Below are 16817 nucleotides of genomic sequence, written 5' to 3'. Positions count from 1 at the left end.
AATGAATGTTCCGTGCATATATGCATGTCTGTATATTCAATGCCTTCAAGATTAATAAACGGATGGTGTTACTACTATAACTAAGAAGATCCACACCAACCTTCTGTCAGCAATAAACATGTTTTGAAAATAAATTATTTGCATATTTTTTTAATTTAAAAAAAACTATATATATATATATATATTAAATAGAGAATCACAAATTAAAAAAACTATCTAATGAGTCAGCATATTTAGTATTAATTCAGGTTTAATTTAAAAAAAAATGTAATTGAAAAAGAACCTTTATATTTTATGGAAAAACAATTCTCTGTCTAATGTATATTGTTAATAACCTCCTTGATACAAAGACAGAATGCTCCCGTTACTTTATCCATAGTGTTTCTTTATTTTGGTGTTTTGAAATACGTCAGACACCCCCCCCACTTTCCAATATTTTCCACTTGTACAAAATGTATCCAAACAAATGTGTGCACAGATGAAAACACGGTGCAGAGTATAAAATGACTTCTCATCAAGAAAATGCTGCAAAACTTAAAAAAGAAACACAATGTCCCTGCACATATAAAAATAAATTAATACTTTGTGTCCAGTCACGGTCAACCATGTTTTTTTTTTGTCTGGTCCTAAAGATTCACACACACTCGCACTCGCGCGCGCACACGCACACACACACACACACACACACACAAATTGAGGCTTCATTGGCTTTCCTTCACACCAGCACAGCTAATCACAAATGTACACCAACGGCCAATGAGAAAGGTTTATGTACACTTAACGAGGTAAAAACTGTGCCACTGAACTCCCCCGTGACACACGTCCTCCCTCCTACAGCTATATACAACCACACCCCCTCCCCAATCAAGTAGCAAGTAGCTTTCAAAACACAACACAGAATAGAATTCATTAAACGGGTTTACAGCAAGATTTGACTGAGGAAAAAAAAAACAAAAAAAAAAAAAACAATCAAAACGTTACACAGTAGTACAAAATGATGTTAAGTTGCAACACCAGCAGGCTGTTAAAATATATCATCGTATGCCCATTACACGAACAAACTCCCAATAAATAAAAAGCACAATACAAAATTGGCTTCGATATTAGAGAATGCAGCAGAATATTTCCTGGTTTTATGAGAGAGACCGCACGTCCAGCCTGACATTACATCAAGTCCTTTTGTAATCTGTTGCTTTAGCTACGCAGCGTCATTACCAGTAGCATTGTGAGGAATCTGGCTGAGTGACCGGGACACAGGTAAACGGAAACAAATCCCACCTTCCCACCTTGGCCTCAGGCACTTTGGTTTGGACCCTGATCAGCCAGTCCTCATGGTTGTGGGTTTGTAGCGGCCGCTGCTGTTGGCCTGTTTAGGTCCTGATAGGCTGGTCCTGCTGGAGAGGTAGGTGCAGCAGGGGGCTCAATCAGGAAGATGAAATGTAACGACTTCCACGTGCTGACAACCAACTGCATAATATCTCTTTGTGAGTCCGTGCCGTGTGGATTAATGCATCCTTCTGAACATTCAACTTGCTATTATTATTTATTTTTTCCTTCCTTTTTACATTTCACTTCCCTGAGTGAGCCGCCTGTATCTGGCCCAGAGAAGAGACAGTCAAAAGCAAGGCTTCTGCGGTGACTGTATGAGGCTTGGCTCACTGACGTTAATGGATCTACACAAACAGTGAAAGACAAAGAGGACAGAGGCAACGGCGAGAACATGTCGGATATTTTCACAAGCCTCTCACCCAATATTCCCCTCGCGAGCACTGCGAGACAGATGTCAAACATACATCTGCTACTGTTAAGTCCTGTGGTGGGGAACTGTAGTTTCTTTTTTACATACATGTATTTCTGTTATTTTTATGTTTTTATTTCTGTGCTTGTGAGCTGAGGCCCCTGAGAGAGTGAGACAGCAGAGAGACCAGACCAAGATGGTTGTTAGTGTGGAGGATGGAGAAGCAGAGAGAAAATAGGAAGACAAAGGAAAAGAGAGGCAGTGATGCAAAAAAACCCAAAAAAAAAAACAACTAAAACCACAACACAGCAAAAAGAGAAAGAAGAAATGTGAAGAAGCTGGATGATGAGATTATGGAAGAAAATATGAAGAGAAACTCATTGAAGATAAAGGCTGACCCGTTTGTCAACTCTCCTGTTGAGAGAAGAGATCAAACACAACATGTGCTTATTTACTCACACGCTAAGTTGCTACCAGTGATATCAAATGAAAATCATTATTAGTATGACAAAATAAGAACCTGAAGCAGCACTAAAGCATCTAAAAAAATAAATCTAAAATTGGATGGACATAAATAGTACAAATGAAGACAAAATGTTAAGACTGTAACCTGAAAAAAGTAGCAAAATAAACCTGACAAGGTCAACTACAGTGAGCTGGTGACTGGTTCTCATCACTGAACCACAAAGTTGACCAACAGGCCGATCTCCTGAAGACTCTGCATATTTATTCAGAAAAACAAAACAAAAACATTGATAACCAAAACATAAAGGGCAACTGCCGTCATGTCTTCTCTTGCCCCGCGACGCCCACGGCCTTCTCGGCTAGCCGCGGCTTCTGTGGCCCCGAGGCGTGTGTGTCAGCATGTGCGTGCTGCATTGCCAGGAAGGGGTTGGCGGTGATGGCGCCTTGGCCCTGGGCGCTGGGCAGCAGGTTGCTGATGGGCAGCTGAGGGCAGGAGAGCGGGATGGAGGGAATCTGGGCAGAGGAGGAGAGGGATTGCAGCTGCTGGAGGTCCTGCTGCTGCTGCATCAGTTGGTAGAGCAACACCTGCTGCTGCTCCTGGGGGGGAGAGAGGGAGAGAGAGGAAGAGGAAGCAAAAAGAGAAGGAGGGGAGAGAGGATGAAATAAGGAGGAAATGGAGAGAGCCAGAGGAAAATGCAGGAGAAAAATATGGATAAAGTGAAAGTTTTGGACAAAAAAGGGAAATGAGAGTTGGATAAGAAGGACAAGATAGAAAAGGAAAGTGGGGTGAGCAGTGGAGGGAATAAAGAAAAAAAGAAGAGTTAATAAGCTCGGTGATTTAGGCATTGTCCAAAGGAAAATTGTAGCTCAGTGTCTTTGTGTGTGTTTAACTGTGTGCGATAGTGGTGATGGCAGTGAATAGTTGCAAGCCTGCCAGTGCATGTGTGTGTGCGTGGTGTACCGCTGAAGGCTGTGAGGACAGCAGCTGCTGGAGCTGATGCTGCTGCAGGAGTCTGTGCTGCTCAGAGAGCAGGCCGAGCCGCGCAGCGCTGAAGAGGCAAAGACACAACTCGCAGTGAGACACAATACATCTTAACACACACTTTCAAAACATCACCAGAGCTGCTGAATGCAACATACATATGACAAATATCAACAGCTCATGAACTGGATACTGAAGGAGCATTTTACATGAATTACTATTTAAAAATAAAATTAATCTTAAATGTAAATTTCAGTTGCCAAAAAAAGCAAGAAAATGATATATATTTGAATTCACATAACTACAGAAAACATGCGACACAACAATCTCTTGTGACAGACTTCGGGGAAGGAAACAGCGCTGCAGGTAGTTGTGACGCTGAATCGACTTCTGTCTCACCTGCTCTTACTAGTTGGTGGGCTGCAAGAATCCAACACGCAAGCAAAAGGAAAAAACAAGGAGAGGACGCAATAAAGCTCACATTCAAACATCTTACACGTATGTTCCCTGACACTAGGAATGATTGTGGTGTATTCAGTACTTCAAGATGTGGTGACAAAGGGGCTGAAATCTCCAAAAAAAAATGGTTTCCGGTCGCCAGACACACCATTTCGCATTATTGAGCATAACTTTGTACTTGCTCCTGTCATTCAGTTAATGAAGCAGCCATCAGACGTACCCATTATTAACGGGCAACGTGATGCCCATAGCTGCTCCTGTAGTGTGCGCGTGGGGGCTGCCGGTGCCCGCCGGTGTCTGGATCACCCCGTTCAGCGCGCCGACGATTCCCGCCATGCCCAGCCCACCGCCTGCGCCCAGAGCACCCATCAGCCCCGCCAGCCGGGCTGGGGCTGATCCCACGGCAGAGAGCCCGTTCAGCTGCGGCGGGCTCTGGGAGACGGAGGGAGGGGTGGAGAGAGATGAGGTGGAGCCACTACTGCTGTGGCCACCGCATGAAGCACCATCCTGAGCGAGAGAGAGAGAAAGAGAGAGAGAGAAACACCATTAACGATGATAGAATTAATCACAAATGTAGTTCATCTAATTCACCGTGTAATGAGGTGTAAAAGCATGACATTACCTCACATAACTAAACTTGAACGTCTGATGCTGGTTTTACTGAACCTTACTTAATTATTCTGTTATTACATTAATGATGTGTCACTGCTCTGTCTTGTATCGTAGTGCTCGACTTTGTGCTGATGCAAACTGATTTAAACTGACTGCCGGGTGTTTGTTCTTACCTGAGCTGCCACGGGTAACGATGAGTCAGTGGCTCCCAGATGGCCTCCTTTCATATCTGCAACACAAATTCGGCTGATTATGTTTTCACCATTAAGTCTGTAAAAAAGGTCAGAAAAATAATGCTGGGCACCCAGGGTGACGTCATAAAAAGTCTTATTTTGAAGAGTATTTGATTTAAATCATATATAAAACACAAAAAATCTTCACATTTGGGAAGCTGCAGCCAGAAAATATTTGCCATTGTGCCTTGTGATTAAACAACTGCAATGATCACTTAGTTATCAAAGATGTAGGATTGTATTCTCTCAATCAACTAATGGATTAACTGACTAACTGTTTCAATTCTAGTATCGGTCTGTGTGTCCCTGTGTCTCTCTCTGTGTGTGTGTGTGTGTGTGTGTGTGTGTGTGTGTATACCAGAGGAGGCCGTGCTGGAGGTGAAAGGCACTGATAGCTGAGCGCTGAGAAGCTGCAGTCTCTCTTTCTTCATGGTCAGAGTTTTAATCTGCTCCTCCAGCCTCCTGTTCTCCTCCTGCAGCTGGTGGAGGGACTTCAACATGCCCAGCACTGAAAGAGACGCAGAGAGAGATGAAGGGGGACACGATAGATTGATTTGATTGATTAGAATATTTGAGGGAAGCACTTTCTGCTTCCAGCTAAAACACATTGCTCTGATTTACTGTCGTCTCTCTGTGGGTGAGAGAAAATGTATATTCAACTTTGAAATAATTAAAGTCATCCTGTCGCAGGCTTTTCAAACTTTATGTCAGATGTGATGTTTTGTACTTTTGGGAAGAAGCTGTATTGGGGTGATCTTTTTCCACAGGCAAGAACACAGATGCTCTGACTTTCTGAAAGGCGGATGCTTCCTTAAGGCAAAACCATGCAACTCTGCTAAGCCTCCACACTACTTAAAATACCCAGTAACTGATGGTCAGATGCACTCCACAGGGAGGTCAGAGGTCAAGATCAGCTACAGAACAGGGACCCTGGTGCCTGTGCAGACTCAGCGACAAGGACAACTCAGTGAGTGGGGAGAGGAGGTGGACAATTTGCACACACAGGAACTTAAACCTAAAGTCCAGATGAAGGACGACAACTAGGCCGCATTCCCTTTTTTTAAACACTTTTTGGATCCCTGAAGGGATGTTCAGCTGGGAAGATGTAATTGACAATAACAGATAAACTGAGAAAGTGACTGAAAAGAGGGAGCCAGAGAAGGCAAAAGGGTAATAGATCAAGATAAATGGAGCAAAGTGGGGAAGGAGGAAACATTGATTAGCTGTGGGGCTGGGTATCGGACCTCAATACTTTGCTGGTCCGGACAGAAATGTGCAACAAGTACCGAAAGCTGGCTCTTGTCAGATTTGTTGAGAACTTTCTCTTCCGTTTTTCCTCAAAGGATTATATTCAAATAGTATTGCTTTGGTATCGGTGCAGAGAGTCAACACTACAATAAAAATACCTCAAATGATACCCAGCCCTGTGTGTTCAGGTGTGTTTTAGTGTGTGTGTGTGTGTGTGTGCGCTCTCACCATCTCCCTGCGCTCCCTGCTGCAGCAGGAAGCTCTGCCCTTCGTTCCACTGCCTCTCCAGGAGCTGCTCGATGCTGGTGGCCACCGGGGGCAGCGTCTCCCCGCCGCCTCCCCCCGCCCCTAGCAACCCAAGCCCCGGCCCCGGCAACGACCCCGAGGAGTCATAGCGGATCTGCAGGCCACCAATGGGAGAGCTGAATGACAGGAAAGAGAGAGAGAGGGAGAGAGAGAGCATGGATAGAAAGGGAGAGATAGAGAGGTCAATGGGGAGATTAACGACCCAACATAAACGTCAGACAAACATAGACACTGCTGGCTATAAAACTACATCAATTTGTTGTTACAGTGGTCTCTAATGAAAAGGGGCCAGGCTTTCTGTCTGTGTGTGAGAGGCAGAGAGAGAGAGAGAGAGAGAGGGACGAAGAAAGAGGACATGCGAGAGAGAAAGACAGACAGAGGGAAGTGGACTGTCTTGATGCGATAAATCTTTGTGTGTGTGCTGAGACAATCTGTTTAGTGTGAACGAGGGGAAATGAGGGACAGCAGGAGAGAGTGGAAGGGAAACGAGGAGCTTAATGTTGGGGGGGGGGGGGGAGACAAAAACGGAACGTAAAGGCAAGATTTTTCAACTGTTGAATCACACCGCAAACTTAAATACACTCACATTTTGAGTGTAAATGTCACAGTATCATCCACGTGGAATGCAAAATAAAATGTGTCAGCTATCTTCAGATTACGACACTAAATTGTTTAACTACATATTACTTAAGGTATTCAAAGTCTGTCATTTTCTCTTGACACCATATTCTTCTCTTACAATATTTTCTTTTTAAATGAAATGCAACCCTTTCCCACAAACATAGATTATGTTTCCTAAATACAAGCTGTGAAATATTACAGGTGCAGTGAAATAAATGACCAAAATTATGCTGATTGGAACCAACCTCATCAAGTGAAATTATCCATTCCACAAAGAAACAAGCAAAAATGGATTCGTATCATCAATATTCCCATCCTGAGAGATCCATTGAAATACTCCCAAATGAAGGAGATGCAGAAAATCATCAGACTGTCCCTCCATGTGTGATTAAACGCAAGAAACGAAAAAAAATATCTAACTGGAGTTGAAGGATGGTTACCCCCTTCAAAAACACAAGTTATCGTTGGCTGAGAGAGCGAGAATTGCCTGTAGGGGTGAGAGCGAAAGGGAGATTGTGCATGTGTGTGTGTGAGGAGTGAGAGGAAGAGAGAGGAGACGAGGGGCCAGCGGAGGGAAAAGCAGAGAGGGGGATGGGTGAAGGAGGGGAGGGACAGTGAGGAATGTAAATGGCGAGGGATGGGGGGGAGCATCTGTGTGTGTGTGTGTGTGTGTACTCACCGCGGGGTGGTCTTTGGAGAAGCTCTTATGGAGAAGCCCTGAGCTCCGACGCCGCCGCTGCCGTCTCCCACCTCCTGATCTACACACACACACACACACACAAAAAATCAATCGTACATCTAAGACCAAGCCCACAACAAGCAAGCTAAAGCTGAAAGCACTTTATATGTGAAAACAAATTGCATCCATAATAACATTTTCAGGTCTTTTTGTAAAGTTCTCTGTCCACACTTAAACACCTGAACAATTAGAAAGCAGCTCAATCTCTTCTTCATTGTTTTATTTTGGTGCGGACACAACTAAACACCAGGAGTGAGACCAACAGCCTGGTTAACTCAGCCGAGTGTTTGGTGCCCTCCTGCTCCTCTATGCTGTGTACTGTATATGTTATGAGAAGATGCCTCCAGCTGTAACATGTGGTTTAATACAATTAATTTCCATATGCTCTATATCTGGAACTAGTGTTGTCAGTACATTTACACAGCACTACCGCTCCCGAATCCCAAATATGTCATTTTGGATTCCTTTCAGTGGGAGCTCTGTAACACTTTGATAAGAGGTCTAACTGATTTGGTCAGGGTCAAATTCAGCCCCTGACCAAGTACATAAGTTTCCAAAAACTCATTGAGGTAGTTGTCAGACTTATCCGCGCTGGAGACTAGATGTTTTGGATGAGAAAAATGCCGGCTGAGTGCCAAAACAAAGAGAGAAAAACTTGCATAATCAAATTTAGTTGGCGTAGTGTGGACGAATTGTAATACTTGTGGCTCTGCAACCTCCACAACTTTGTCTCTCTTCCTTTGCATCTCTTTCACACACACACACACACACACAAACGCACACACACGCCTTCATTCAAACTGCATGTGCACTTCTCCCTCTACCTTCTGTGAGAGTCCCTACCTCCTCCCTCTGGGCCCCTGGCCAGACACTTCTTTTCATTTTCCTCAGTGAGAGTAATGAATCACACATGCACACACACGCAAACACACACTTTTGCATTTACACACTCGCACAAACTCCCCTCTACTTAAGACAGTCAATCCCAGCTTTTACCCTCGCCGGGTCACCACTCTAGTCCCTCGCTCGCCTCCTTTTTCGAGTCCTTTCTCTCATAACCCTCTCCGTCCTGGCACCTCCCTCCAGACACTCAAAAGCAAAGAAAAGCGGCTGCCAAAGTAAACAGGCTACATGCATACAAACACACGCACACCTTGCACGTTTGTGCTCACATGACCCTTACTAGTGCACAAACACAACTTCACGCTTGTGTAGCTGCACACACGCGCTGTACACGACTGTGTGCATAACTTCACGGTAAGGAAAGAGGGGATGTATAGCAATGATTTTCATTAATGATTAGAGATCAAATTAGTCAACTAATCTATTCGTCAATCATTGGGATAATAAATCAATCATTTGTCAATATTCAAGCAAAAATGCAAAAAATAATTCTCTGGTTTCAGCATCTCAAATGTGAGAAATGTTTGATGTTTTTTACTGTTATATAATCACTGTAAATTGTTTGGCATGCTTTTCCTGTGTTGCAAATGGGCTTCGACTACATTTCGCTGTGCATCCCCGTGTTGCATTATGAAAGTAAATATCTTTAAAAGCGTTAATATCTTTGGCTTTTAGACTGTTTAAGACATTTAAAGAGGTCACCCTGGAATCTGGGGATGCAATTGGCAGATTCACAGATAAACGCTAACACAAATCTAAAATTCTACTTTTTATCGAATTAAACTAAATACAACATGTATCGGGTGTAAAATCTAATATTTGTGTTGTTTCTGAGGTGTAAAAATATTTTTTTTTCAGGAATTACACAAAGCTTGCTTGTGTAGACACACAGAACCTGCCTAGTCTCCATCTGTTGCGCACACACACACACACACACACACACACACAATCACAATCACACACTCACGTGCACGCAGCCCTGTGGCCCCCTGTCATTCAGCCTGATTAGTGAGTTGACCTGCAGGTCAGGGTGGATCTGGCTCTGATGACTGCTGACCGGCAGCAGGAACTACCTACCTTCATCCTCCTCTTTCTTAACTCTCTCCTCCTCTCTTTACTCTTTCTTCTCTTCTCTCTATTCAACCAGATGTCTCGTATCAGGAAGTGGCTACTCTGATTACTAAAACCACGTCTTACTCCTTCATCAGCTCTTCTGCACTGGGCAGACAACAAACCATCTATTTTCTACCACGGGAGCTCCTGAAGGCAGCTACCGGCTCTCTCCACTCCTCCGTCACACCGCTACATCAGCACAATCCTCCTCTTTTACACTGGCCACAGCTTAGAGCGGAGTTCGATGTTACACATACATATATATATATATGTATGTGTGTGTGTGTGTGTGTGTGAGCCCATGTGCTGTATTTGTTAGTTTGACAGAGAGGACGGGTGAGAGAGGGGGAACAATCTCGGCGTGTAACTGGAGCTGAGTGGGAGGAGCTTGAAAATATCACGAGTGCTGACCCTTGACCTCTCTGTGGGACCAAGGGGGCGTGACCTATCCATTATCTCTCTCTGACACACATGCACGCACACACACAACATTAGGTATGTTGCCGTACCTGCTGGTGAGGCCTCGGACTGGGCGATGAGCGCTGCCATGGCCGAGTTGGGATTCAGCCTGTTGCCAAACATGTGGGAGGGAGCGAGGTTGAAGACCGACCCTGGCAGACCGCTCACCTGCAGACAGAGAATAAGCCACAAGAAGCAACGTTTCACTGGGGTTGAAATTGTATTTCTAAGTTGCATAACAGGCAGTCTTTTAGAGATTTTTTTTTTTTTTGTGCAATTATTAAACAATTGATAATTTAGAGATGGACAGGAAACAAGGGAGGAGTGTCCCCACACAATAAGGTTACATGCTATGCGCCTTAACTGCGTGGCTATCAAGAACTTTTTAAACCTTGAGAAATGAACATCAAGCAATGCCTCAAGGGTTAAACTGCTTTAATAAAATAGTGGAAATATTCATACGCAGTTAAAATAAATTGTCATTGAATTAAAAATAATTGTAGAGCTACAATTTGTGATTACTTTGATGAATTCTTATTTTAATGATTCATATATAAATTATGGATTTATTTTCTTGATTTATCAATTATAGTTAAATGTATAGAATGTCACAAAAAAAGTACAAATTTCCAGGGCTCAACGCTGCACAAATTAATACAAAATTGATAATGATAGAAACAGATGACAGGCTGAGACCAGAGTTTTGGTGTTAATGCTTGAAAATTACCCAAATGATTAGTTGATTATCTAAAGTGGTGATGATTCATTTTCTGCTGTCTTTATGTCCATTGTTTTAGCACTCTGTATTTATTTAAAAAATAAAGCAATATCATCTCTGAAGAGTGGGGAGTTTGTTTTAGTAAAGTGATATTTAAATCTCATGTTGCATAGTAACAGGTGTTTCTTTGGTGTGTATTCTACAGTACCGATGAGCCACGAGTCTATATTTGTATTACATCTTTGGGGAGGTCTGACAAGTACGTTTTTACACATTTAATGAGCCTGAATCTAAACCTGAGAGTCAATCTGATGAATCAATGGTTTGACAATTTAAATTCTCTGATATTCACTATTGAGTCCGCTTTGTCACAAAGCATCTACACATCATTTCATGCCATTGAAGCTTATTTGAATGGAGAAAAAACAACAACATTTGATCTGAATGTGGATTTGACATCACCACCAAAAAAAAAACAACATGGATATATTATGGATCCACGGCTCATTATTCTGTTTCCAACACACATGCATACGGGGCTCAGAGTGCCTCGACACCCCGACAGTACGCTGACAAAGTGTTTCTGATGCAGAGAGTTTAATCCAATTAAGGCATTTCCCAAATAAGGGCCGTGGAGTGACGGGTGGGGTAAGACGGAAGAGAGAGAGGGTGGAGCATCAGGAAGGGAATCAGGTTATCTAAAAGAACAAAATGGCTGACTGTTAAAAAGCTACAACCAAAGTAAAGGACAAAACTAAAAAACTTTTTCAGTCACTGGTTAGTTACTCTCCCAGAATTTGTTTGGTAGTTCCAGGAGCTCAGTCATTTTTATGTCAAGCAAAAAAGCAGAATGAAATTATTTTTTTGTGACTGAAGAAAAAGTTATTATTTTGTGTTGAAACACAATTTATAATGAATTGATGGGACATAGTTTAAGAGCTTAAATAGTCTGGTTTCCTACACGTTCTGTGGTTTGAGCAAATAGAGTTCTGATCAGCACCAAAAACCAAGAAAAAGAGTTTTTGCAAATGAGCAGAAAACTGAAAAATCACTAACCTAAACATCAAAATGTATAAAAAAACAAAGCTTCAGTGTGCACATCCAAATCCTGCATTTGTGAAGCTTTGCCTGCTTTTGCGTCGTATCTATTGAATGTAAAGTAATTCCGATCCATTTGCTGAATGCCATCATCTCCTATTACAAATTCATGGAAGTGGCATGTCTAAAATAATACAAATTTGGAAAACATCCTGGAAATTCCCATCGCTGTTAAATGTTAAAATCAAAGAAAGAACCTGTACCCTCCGTCCTTTCTTCCACTCCCCTCCTCCCCCTCCCTTCGCTGCCATAATCCGGCCCCCTTTTCCCATCAACATTCATTTTTCATTTTCATTCATTTTTCATTCAAAGTCTCTCTCGCACTCCCTTTCTCTGTCCTGGGCTGATAGCCAATAACAGTAGGCCGAGAGTCTGCTAGCCGACTGAAAATAGCAAATGGTCTCCGTCAATCACACACACACACACACACACACACTGAAGGAGGCCTGTTGTCGTCCTTCTAGTTGCGTAAATTCTGAAGACTTGATTCGGAAGGTGTGTGCGTCTCAGATGTGTGCATCACAATTAAAGCAGCGACAGGAAGAAAAACAAATATTTCTCTCTCTGTTAAAGTCTTCCTCCCTCTGGCTGCTCTCTTTCTGTCTATTTCTCTCTCACACTCTCACATACACACAAACAAACACAGCTACAGTCCAAACTCAACTATACATGCTGCAAACAGGAGTGATATCCTGTGCTTCCCTGGGCCTCTCGTCCTCTATAATATGTGCCGCACAGAGAGGAGCGGGGCAAGATGAAGGCCAGGCCAGCCAATTCAAGGCATGAGTGCAACACCCCCCACCACCACCACCACCACACACACACACACACACACTTGCCCCGATCCCTCCCTCCATCCCTACTGTGGTGCTTGTCAGATGTCATTACATCACAGGACAACGGAGGGAGAAAAAGAGAAATGGATGGGGACAGAGAGGAGGAAGGTCGCGGGTGCGAGAAAGTGTGTGTGAAAGAGAGAGAGAGAGAAAAGAAGGAAGGAAGAAAGAGAGGTGGTAAGTGGACACAGGAGAAAAATGGAGTTGGGTGGACAGAGACAGAGCATGGTCTTTGGGGAGGTTTTGAAAGGATGGACACTGGGGTCAGTGATTGAAGATGAGTTTCCTTTTTCTTTTTGGGAGATGGGACAGCGATTACTGGAGGGGGTTGTGCTGATTGAATTAGAGTCTATGCCCTCACTTTTGCATATCAGCGTATTTAAGCCAATGGGACACACACACAAAAAAACAACAACACTTTGAGGAAAAGCAAAACAGTTGCATCCTTCGTTCTGAAAATCAGCATAATTTATTTTGATCAGGATAAACCTGCTTAAGTGTTACTTCAACATCCAAGGTTGAAGTAACACTTAAGCAGGGGAATGTTTAATATTAATTTAATTAATGTTTTTAATTGAATCAGGCAGGAGAATCACAGACGTTTCAATAAAATGTTTAGAGACAAAAGATAAAAAGATATATTTTTTTGTGTGCTTTGAATAAAGTTGTAAGACCTTCTACAGGTCCACCGTATAAAATCAGCTGCTAAATAACTCGCTGAGAATAAAACACAATCCATACAAGGCCAGGACACACAAACAATTCACACACAATTAACATGCAGCGGATTAATAATAGCGCTGAGAGATTTGGTGCGAAAGACATTTAATTAGTGTGCTTTGGTTTATTTGTTTGTTTATGTGTGCGTGTGTGTGTGTGTGAAAGAAAGAAAGACAGAAAGAGTGGTGTGTTTAATGAGCATGTATTTTCATGTATGCGAGTGTGCGGAGGGCATTGAGAGTTGTTTAACACAGTTTAAGTGTTTGGACTCACGTGTGTCGAGGCAGTGCTGGCTAGGGGTGCGGTGGCAGTGAACGGAGAGGGAGGGGCTAGTGAAGGTGTGGGCTGCTGCTGTTGCTGTGACAACTCAGAGCCCGCTCCGCCAACGGCGACGACTCCCGTCCCCGTCGATGACCCATCGGCCCCGGAGAAAACACCTGTGGAGGAATCAGAGACAACAGACATCAACAGTGTTATCGTCATCGAATGCTATATATAAATAATACCATAAATGATTTGGAAACTATGTATTACAGTATGAAAAGCACTGGTGTAAACAATAAAAACAATGATGGCGGATTTCAATTTAGCTTTTTCAGTTTTCGGGTGCTGATGTTGTGCCTGCTGGCTAGAAAGAGATAAATGACTGTGTTAGAGGATGAATCATTTACTGAGATAAGGAAACATCTTAAATCATATTTGTTTTAAAGTACAGATCTGCTGACTTTAACCAATGCATAATCAAGTATGTGGGCTTTCCCGAGTATGGGGTCAGATAATTTGGTTTATGACTGTTAAAACTCCATCAATTATGATAAACTCAAGTTCAAGCGTACATAAATACACACCACTCAAATCAGTCACGTTAAGCTTTTACAAATAAAGACAGGAGGAACATTAATCACCTTCTCTCCATATGTATTATTTGTACAAATTCAGATAAAACACATTTTATTAAAAATCCTGAATATTATATTCTAAACATTTTGCTCCATTTTCACACACCCATACACATTCTCTTATCTCTTTGCTCTCCCTCCCCCTCACACACCCCTGTGCTCGCCCACTAACCAGGGATAAGCCCGGCCCCTGCCCCCTTTGACCCCAGCAGAGGAGAGAAGGGAGGGAAGGGGGGGGGGACAGGGCCCCTCAGCCCCACAAAAGCCTGAATGGCTCAGGGCAGCACACATTCACTTTGGGAACAAGAGATCTTTGTGCCAGGAGGGGAGGGGTGGAGGGAGAGAGAGGGAGAGCGAGAGAGAGAGAGAGAGAGAGAGATATAGGAACACTGGATGGGCCTACATACTATTTATAACGCTTTGTAATATGCACCAGAAAAATTGATACCCGAAGCAGGGCAGCCGTGACTCAGGGGGCACGAGCTCCTGCAGGATTCCTAGCAGCTGGATTAGAGGCCAAACCAACAGTTTGTCAGAGTTTAGCTCGTGCCATTGATGAACTGAGCTGCACACAAAGAGATGGTGCAAAAACAGCGGCAGTAAAAAATAAATAAAGGTTAATATTAATTCATATTGATTTGATGATGTGCGAATATAGAAGTTATTCAATATGTCGCAACAACTGAACGCCATTTGTAAATCACACACGCTGTATGCGCCGCAAGGACTGTTTGAATTAAAATGAATTGACTTGAACTAAACAGAAAGTTATTTTCTTATCTGTTTTTTTCAAGCACCCGGGAAATGACAGTTGAAGTTAAAACGTTAATGCCATTTCTAAACAATTATGCAAATTGGTTATACTTCATGAATGTAAATTGTAATCACTCATTTCTTTTTAATTTTGTCACTTTCACGTGAAAATCATTTTGCTCCAACTGAGTCTGAGGTTGTAGCTGAAAAGCAGAATGACAGGCTCCACCAAAATAAATATCTACAACCCTTGGAAATAAAACAAAACAAATTAAACTGAAAATATATATTATAGTCGCTGAGAAACTTCTATTGCGGAAGTGTATATTGTCATTAATTGCTTTTTACACTGGTGAGAACATTTTCAAATATGACAGAGATTGTTATTTAAATTGATTATCATTTGATTACTGCTTTTGATGGGAATTAAAACTTCCCCCGAGATAACAAAACACCTCTTAACATTAATACACGAGTCTGAGCTTGAAAAGCGCATACCCTATCTGTGTGACCGATAAAATGAAGACCCCCCGAAGCACAACTGCCTCCTTCCTTTTCCCTTCCTGCTCAGTACATTTGTCACCTTCAAAAATATCCACCTTGATTAGTTCAAGCTGGTATAATCTCCACAGGAAATCTATGTCTATTATTATTACGATGTTACGATATTTAGGCAGGGTTAACACCGATCTAAAAGCCAAGTGGATGACGTCACAGCTGAAATGAGTGTTGGGATTTACAAGTCGCTCAGAACTCTGTTTTAGAGCAACATGTCCATCTTTGTAGCAGTGCGATGCTAAAGCTGGGGCGTGTTTTTTTTAAAACCGGCAGACAGCCATTTAATCATGTTTAAAAATGGAACGTGGAGACAAACACTGAATACCTTCATGGCAACAGAAAGATTTATTATTCTGAGAATTTTCTACCACCAAAGATAACCAGAAATGTATTCAAACATCACAGCAATGTGTAGAGGGAGCAGAGCCACATTGCAGTCAATGCAAGTGTGTGTGTGTGTGTGTGTGTGTGTGTGTGTGTGCTTGTCTATATGCATGCATCACAAAATGTATGTGGATTTGCCACTAAATGATAAGGTTTTATCAGTTGGTGGCAAATCCACATACATTTTGTGCAAACAACCACATTTAATAGTTTCTCCCATTATGAGCAGTAAGGATTCAAACTGAACTACTGTGACCTCAACAGGAAATATTTTTACCATATACTAACTCGGTGTAGTTTATTAAGGAGGAACACGCATATTCTTATGTACATGAAAGAGCTGCCTCTTTAAAACTGTTTTTCTAAAATTCATCAGATGTGTTTTTGAGGGTTTCTGCGCAATGTGTGTGTGTGTGTGTGTGTGTGTGTGTCTTGTTTTTCTTAAGTGTCGAGTGTTTAACAGTCTTTGTTTTGGGTGAAAACATGTATTTTTAAGGTCAATCCACCACAGTGCTCACACTTGTTAAATATACTTATCAAAACTATTTTGCCACAAAAAAATGTGTAAACAAAAAATTGCAAAAAAAAACAAAACCAGAACATTTTGAAAATGTCATTTATCCAATCTCCAAATAATTCCTTCTCATAAAGAAATTTATGGGTTTGATATTTTAATTTGGCATTCAAAAAAAATCCTGTTCACTAAATATTCTGCTGGTTTTCACAACCTCCCCTCACATGTGTTGCAGCGAGACCAAGCTGCTGATAATTATGATTTCACTGGGATGGATGAGGAAAAAAAACATAAAGCCGAAGACATCTTTGACAAAAAAATAAACATTAAAAACATAATAAAAATGAGCAAATAAATACAAAAATAAACCGCAATAAGCATCTTATGCTCTCTCGTCTCTCTTATTATTCTTTGCCCCCCCCCCCCCCCCCCACACACACACACACACACACACACACA

The 16817-nt window shown here is 42.2% G+C and overlaps 1 protein-coding gene across 5 annotated transcripts in view; it reads right to left on the bottom strand.

Moving 5' to 3' along the window:
• Positions 1–364: 364 nt before the first annotated feature.
• The window catches only part of mllt10 (MLLT10 histone lysine methyltransferase DOT1L cofactor), a 42122-nt gene continuing 25669 nt past the window's right edge, over positions 365–16817 (bottom strand). For all 5 annotated transcript variants that reach the window (XM_076080231.1, XM_076080232.1, XM_076080233.1 and 2 more), the window contains 9 exons: positions 13524–13687; positions 9929–10046; positions 7344–7422; positions 5966–6159; positions 4848–4997; positions 4430–4485; positions 3865–4151; positions 3165–3252; positions 365–2800 (listed from right to left, as the gene is read on the bottom strand). In XM_076080231.1, coding sequence (XP_075936346.1) covers positions 2522–2800; positions 3165–3252; positions 3865–4151; positions 4430–4485; positions 4848–4997; positions 5966–6159; positions 7344–7422; positions 9929–10046; positions 13524–13687 — 1415 coding nt within the window. In that variant the 3' untranslated portion in view covers positions 365–2521. The remainder of the gene's footprint in view (positions 2801–3164; positions 3253–3864; positions 4152–4429; positions 4486–4847; positions 4998–5965; positions 6160–7343; positions 7423–9928; positions 10047–13523; positions 13688–16817) is intronic.

The sequence above is a fragment of the Anarhichas minor genome, unplaced genomic scaffold, assembly GCF_050575085.1.
Source record: "Anarhichas minor isolate MPS153535 unplaced genomic scaffold, ASM5057508v1 ptg000074l, whole genome shotgun sequence".
Taxonomy (NCBI): domain Eukaryota; kingdom Metazoa; phylum Chordata; class Actinopteri; order Perciformes; family Anarhichadidae; genus Anarhichas; species Anarhichas minor.
Note: the sequence above shows the minus strand (reverse complement) of the source record. Positions and strands in the feature narration are given on the sequence as shown.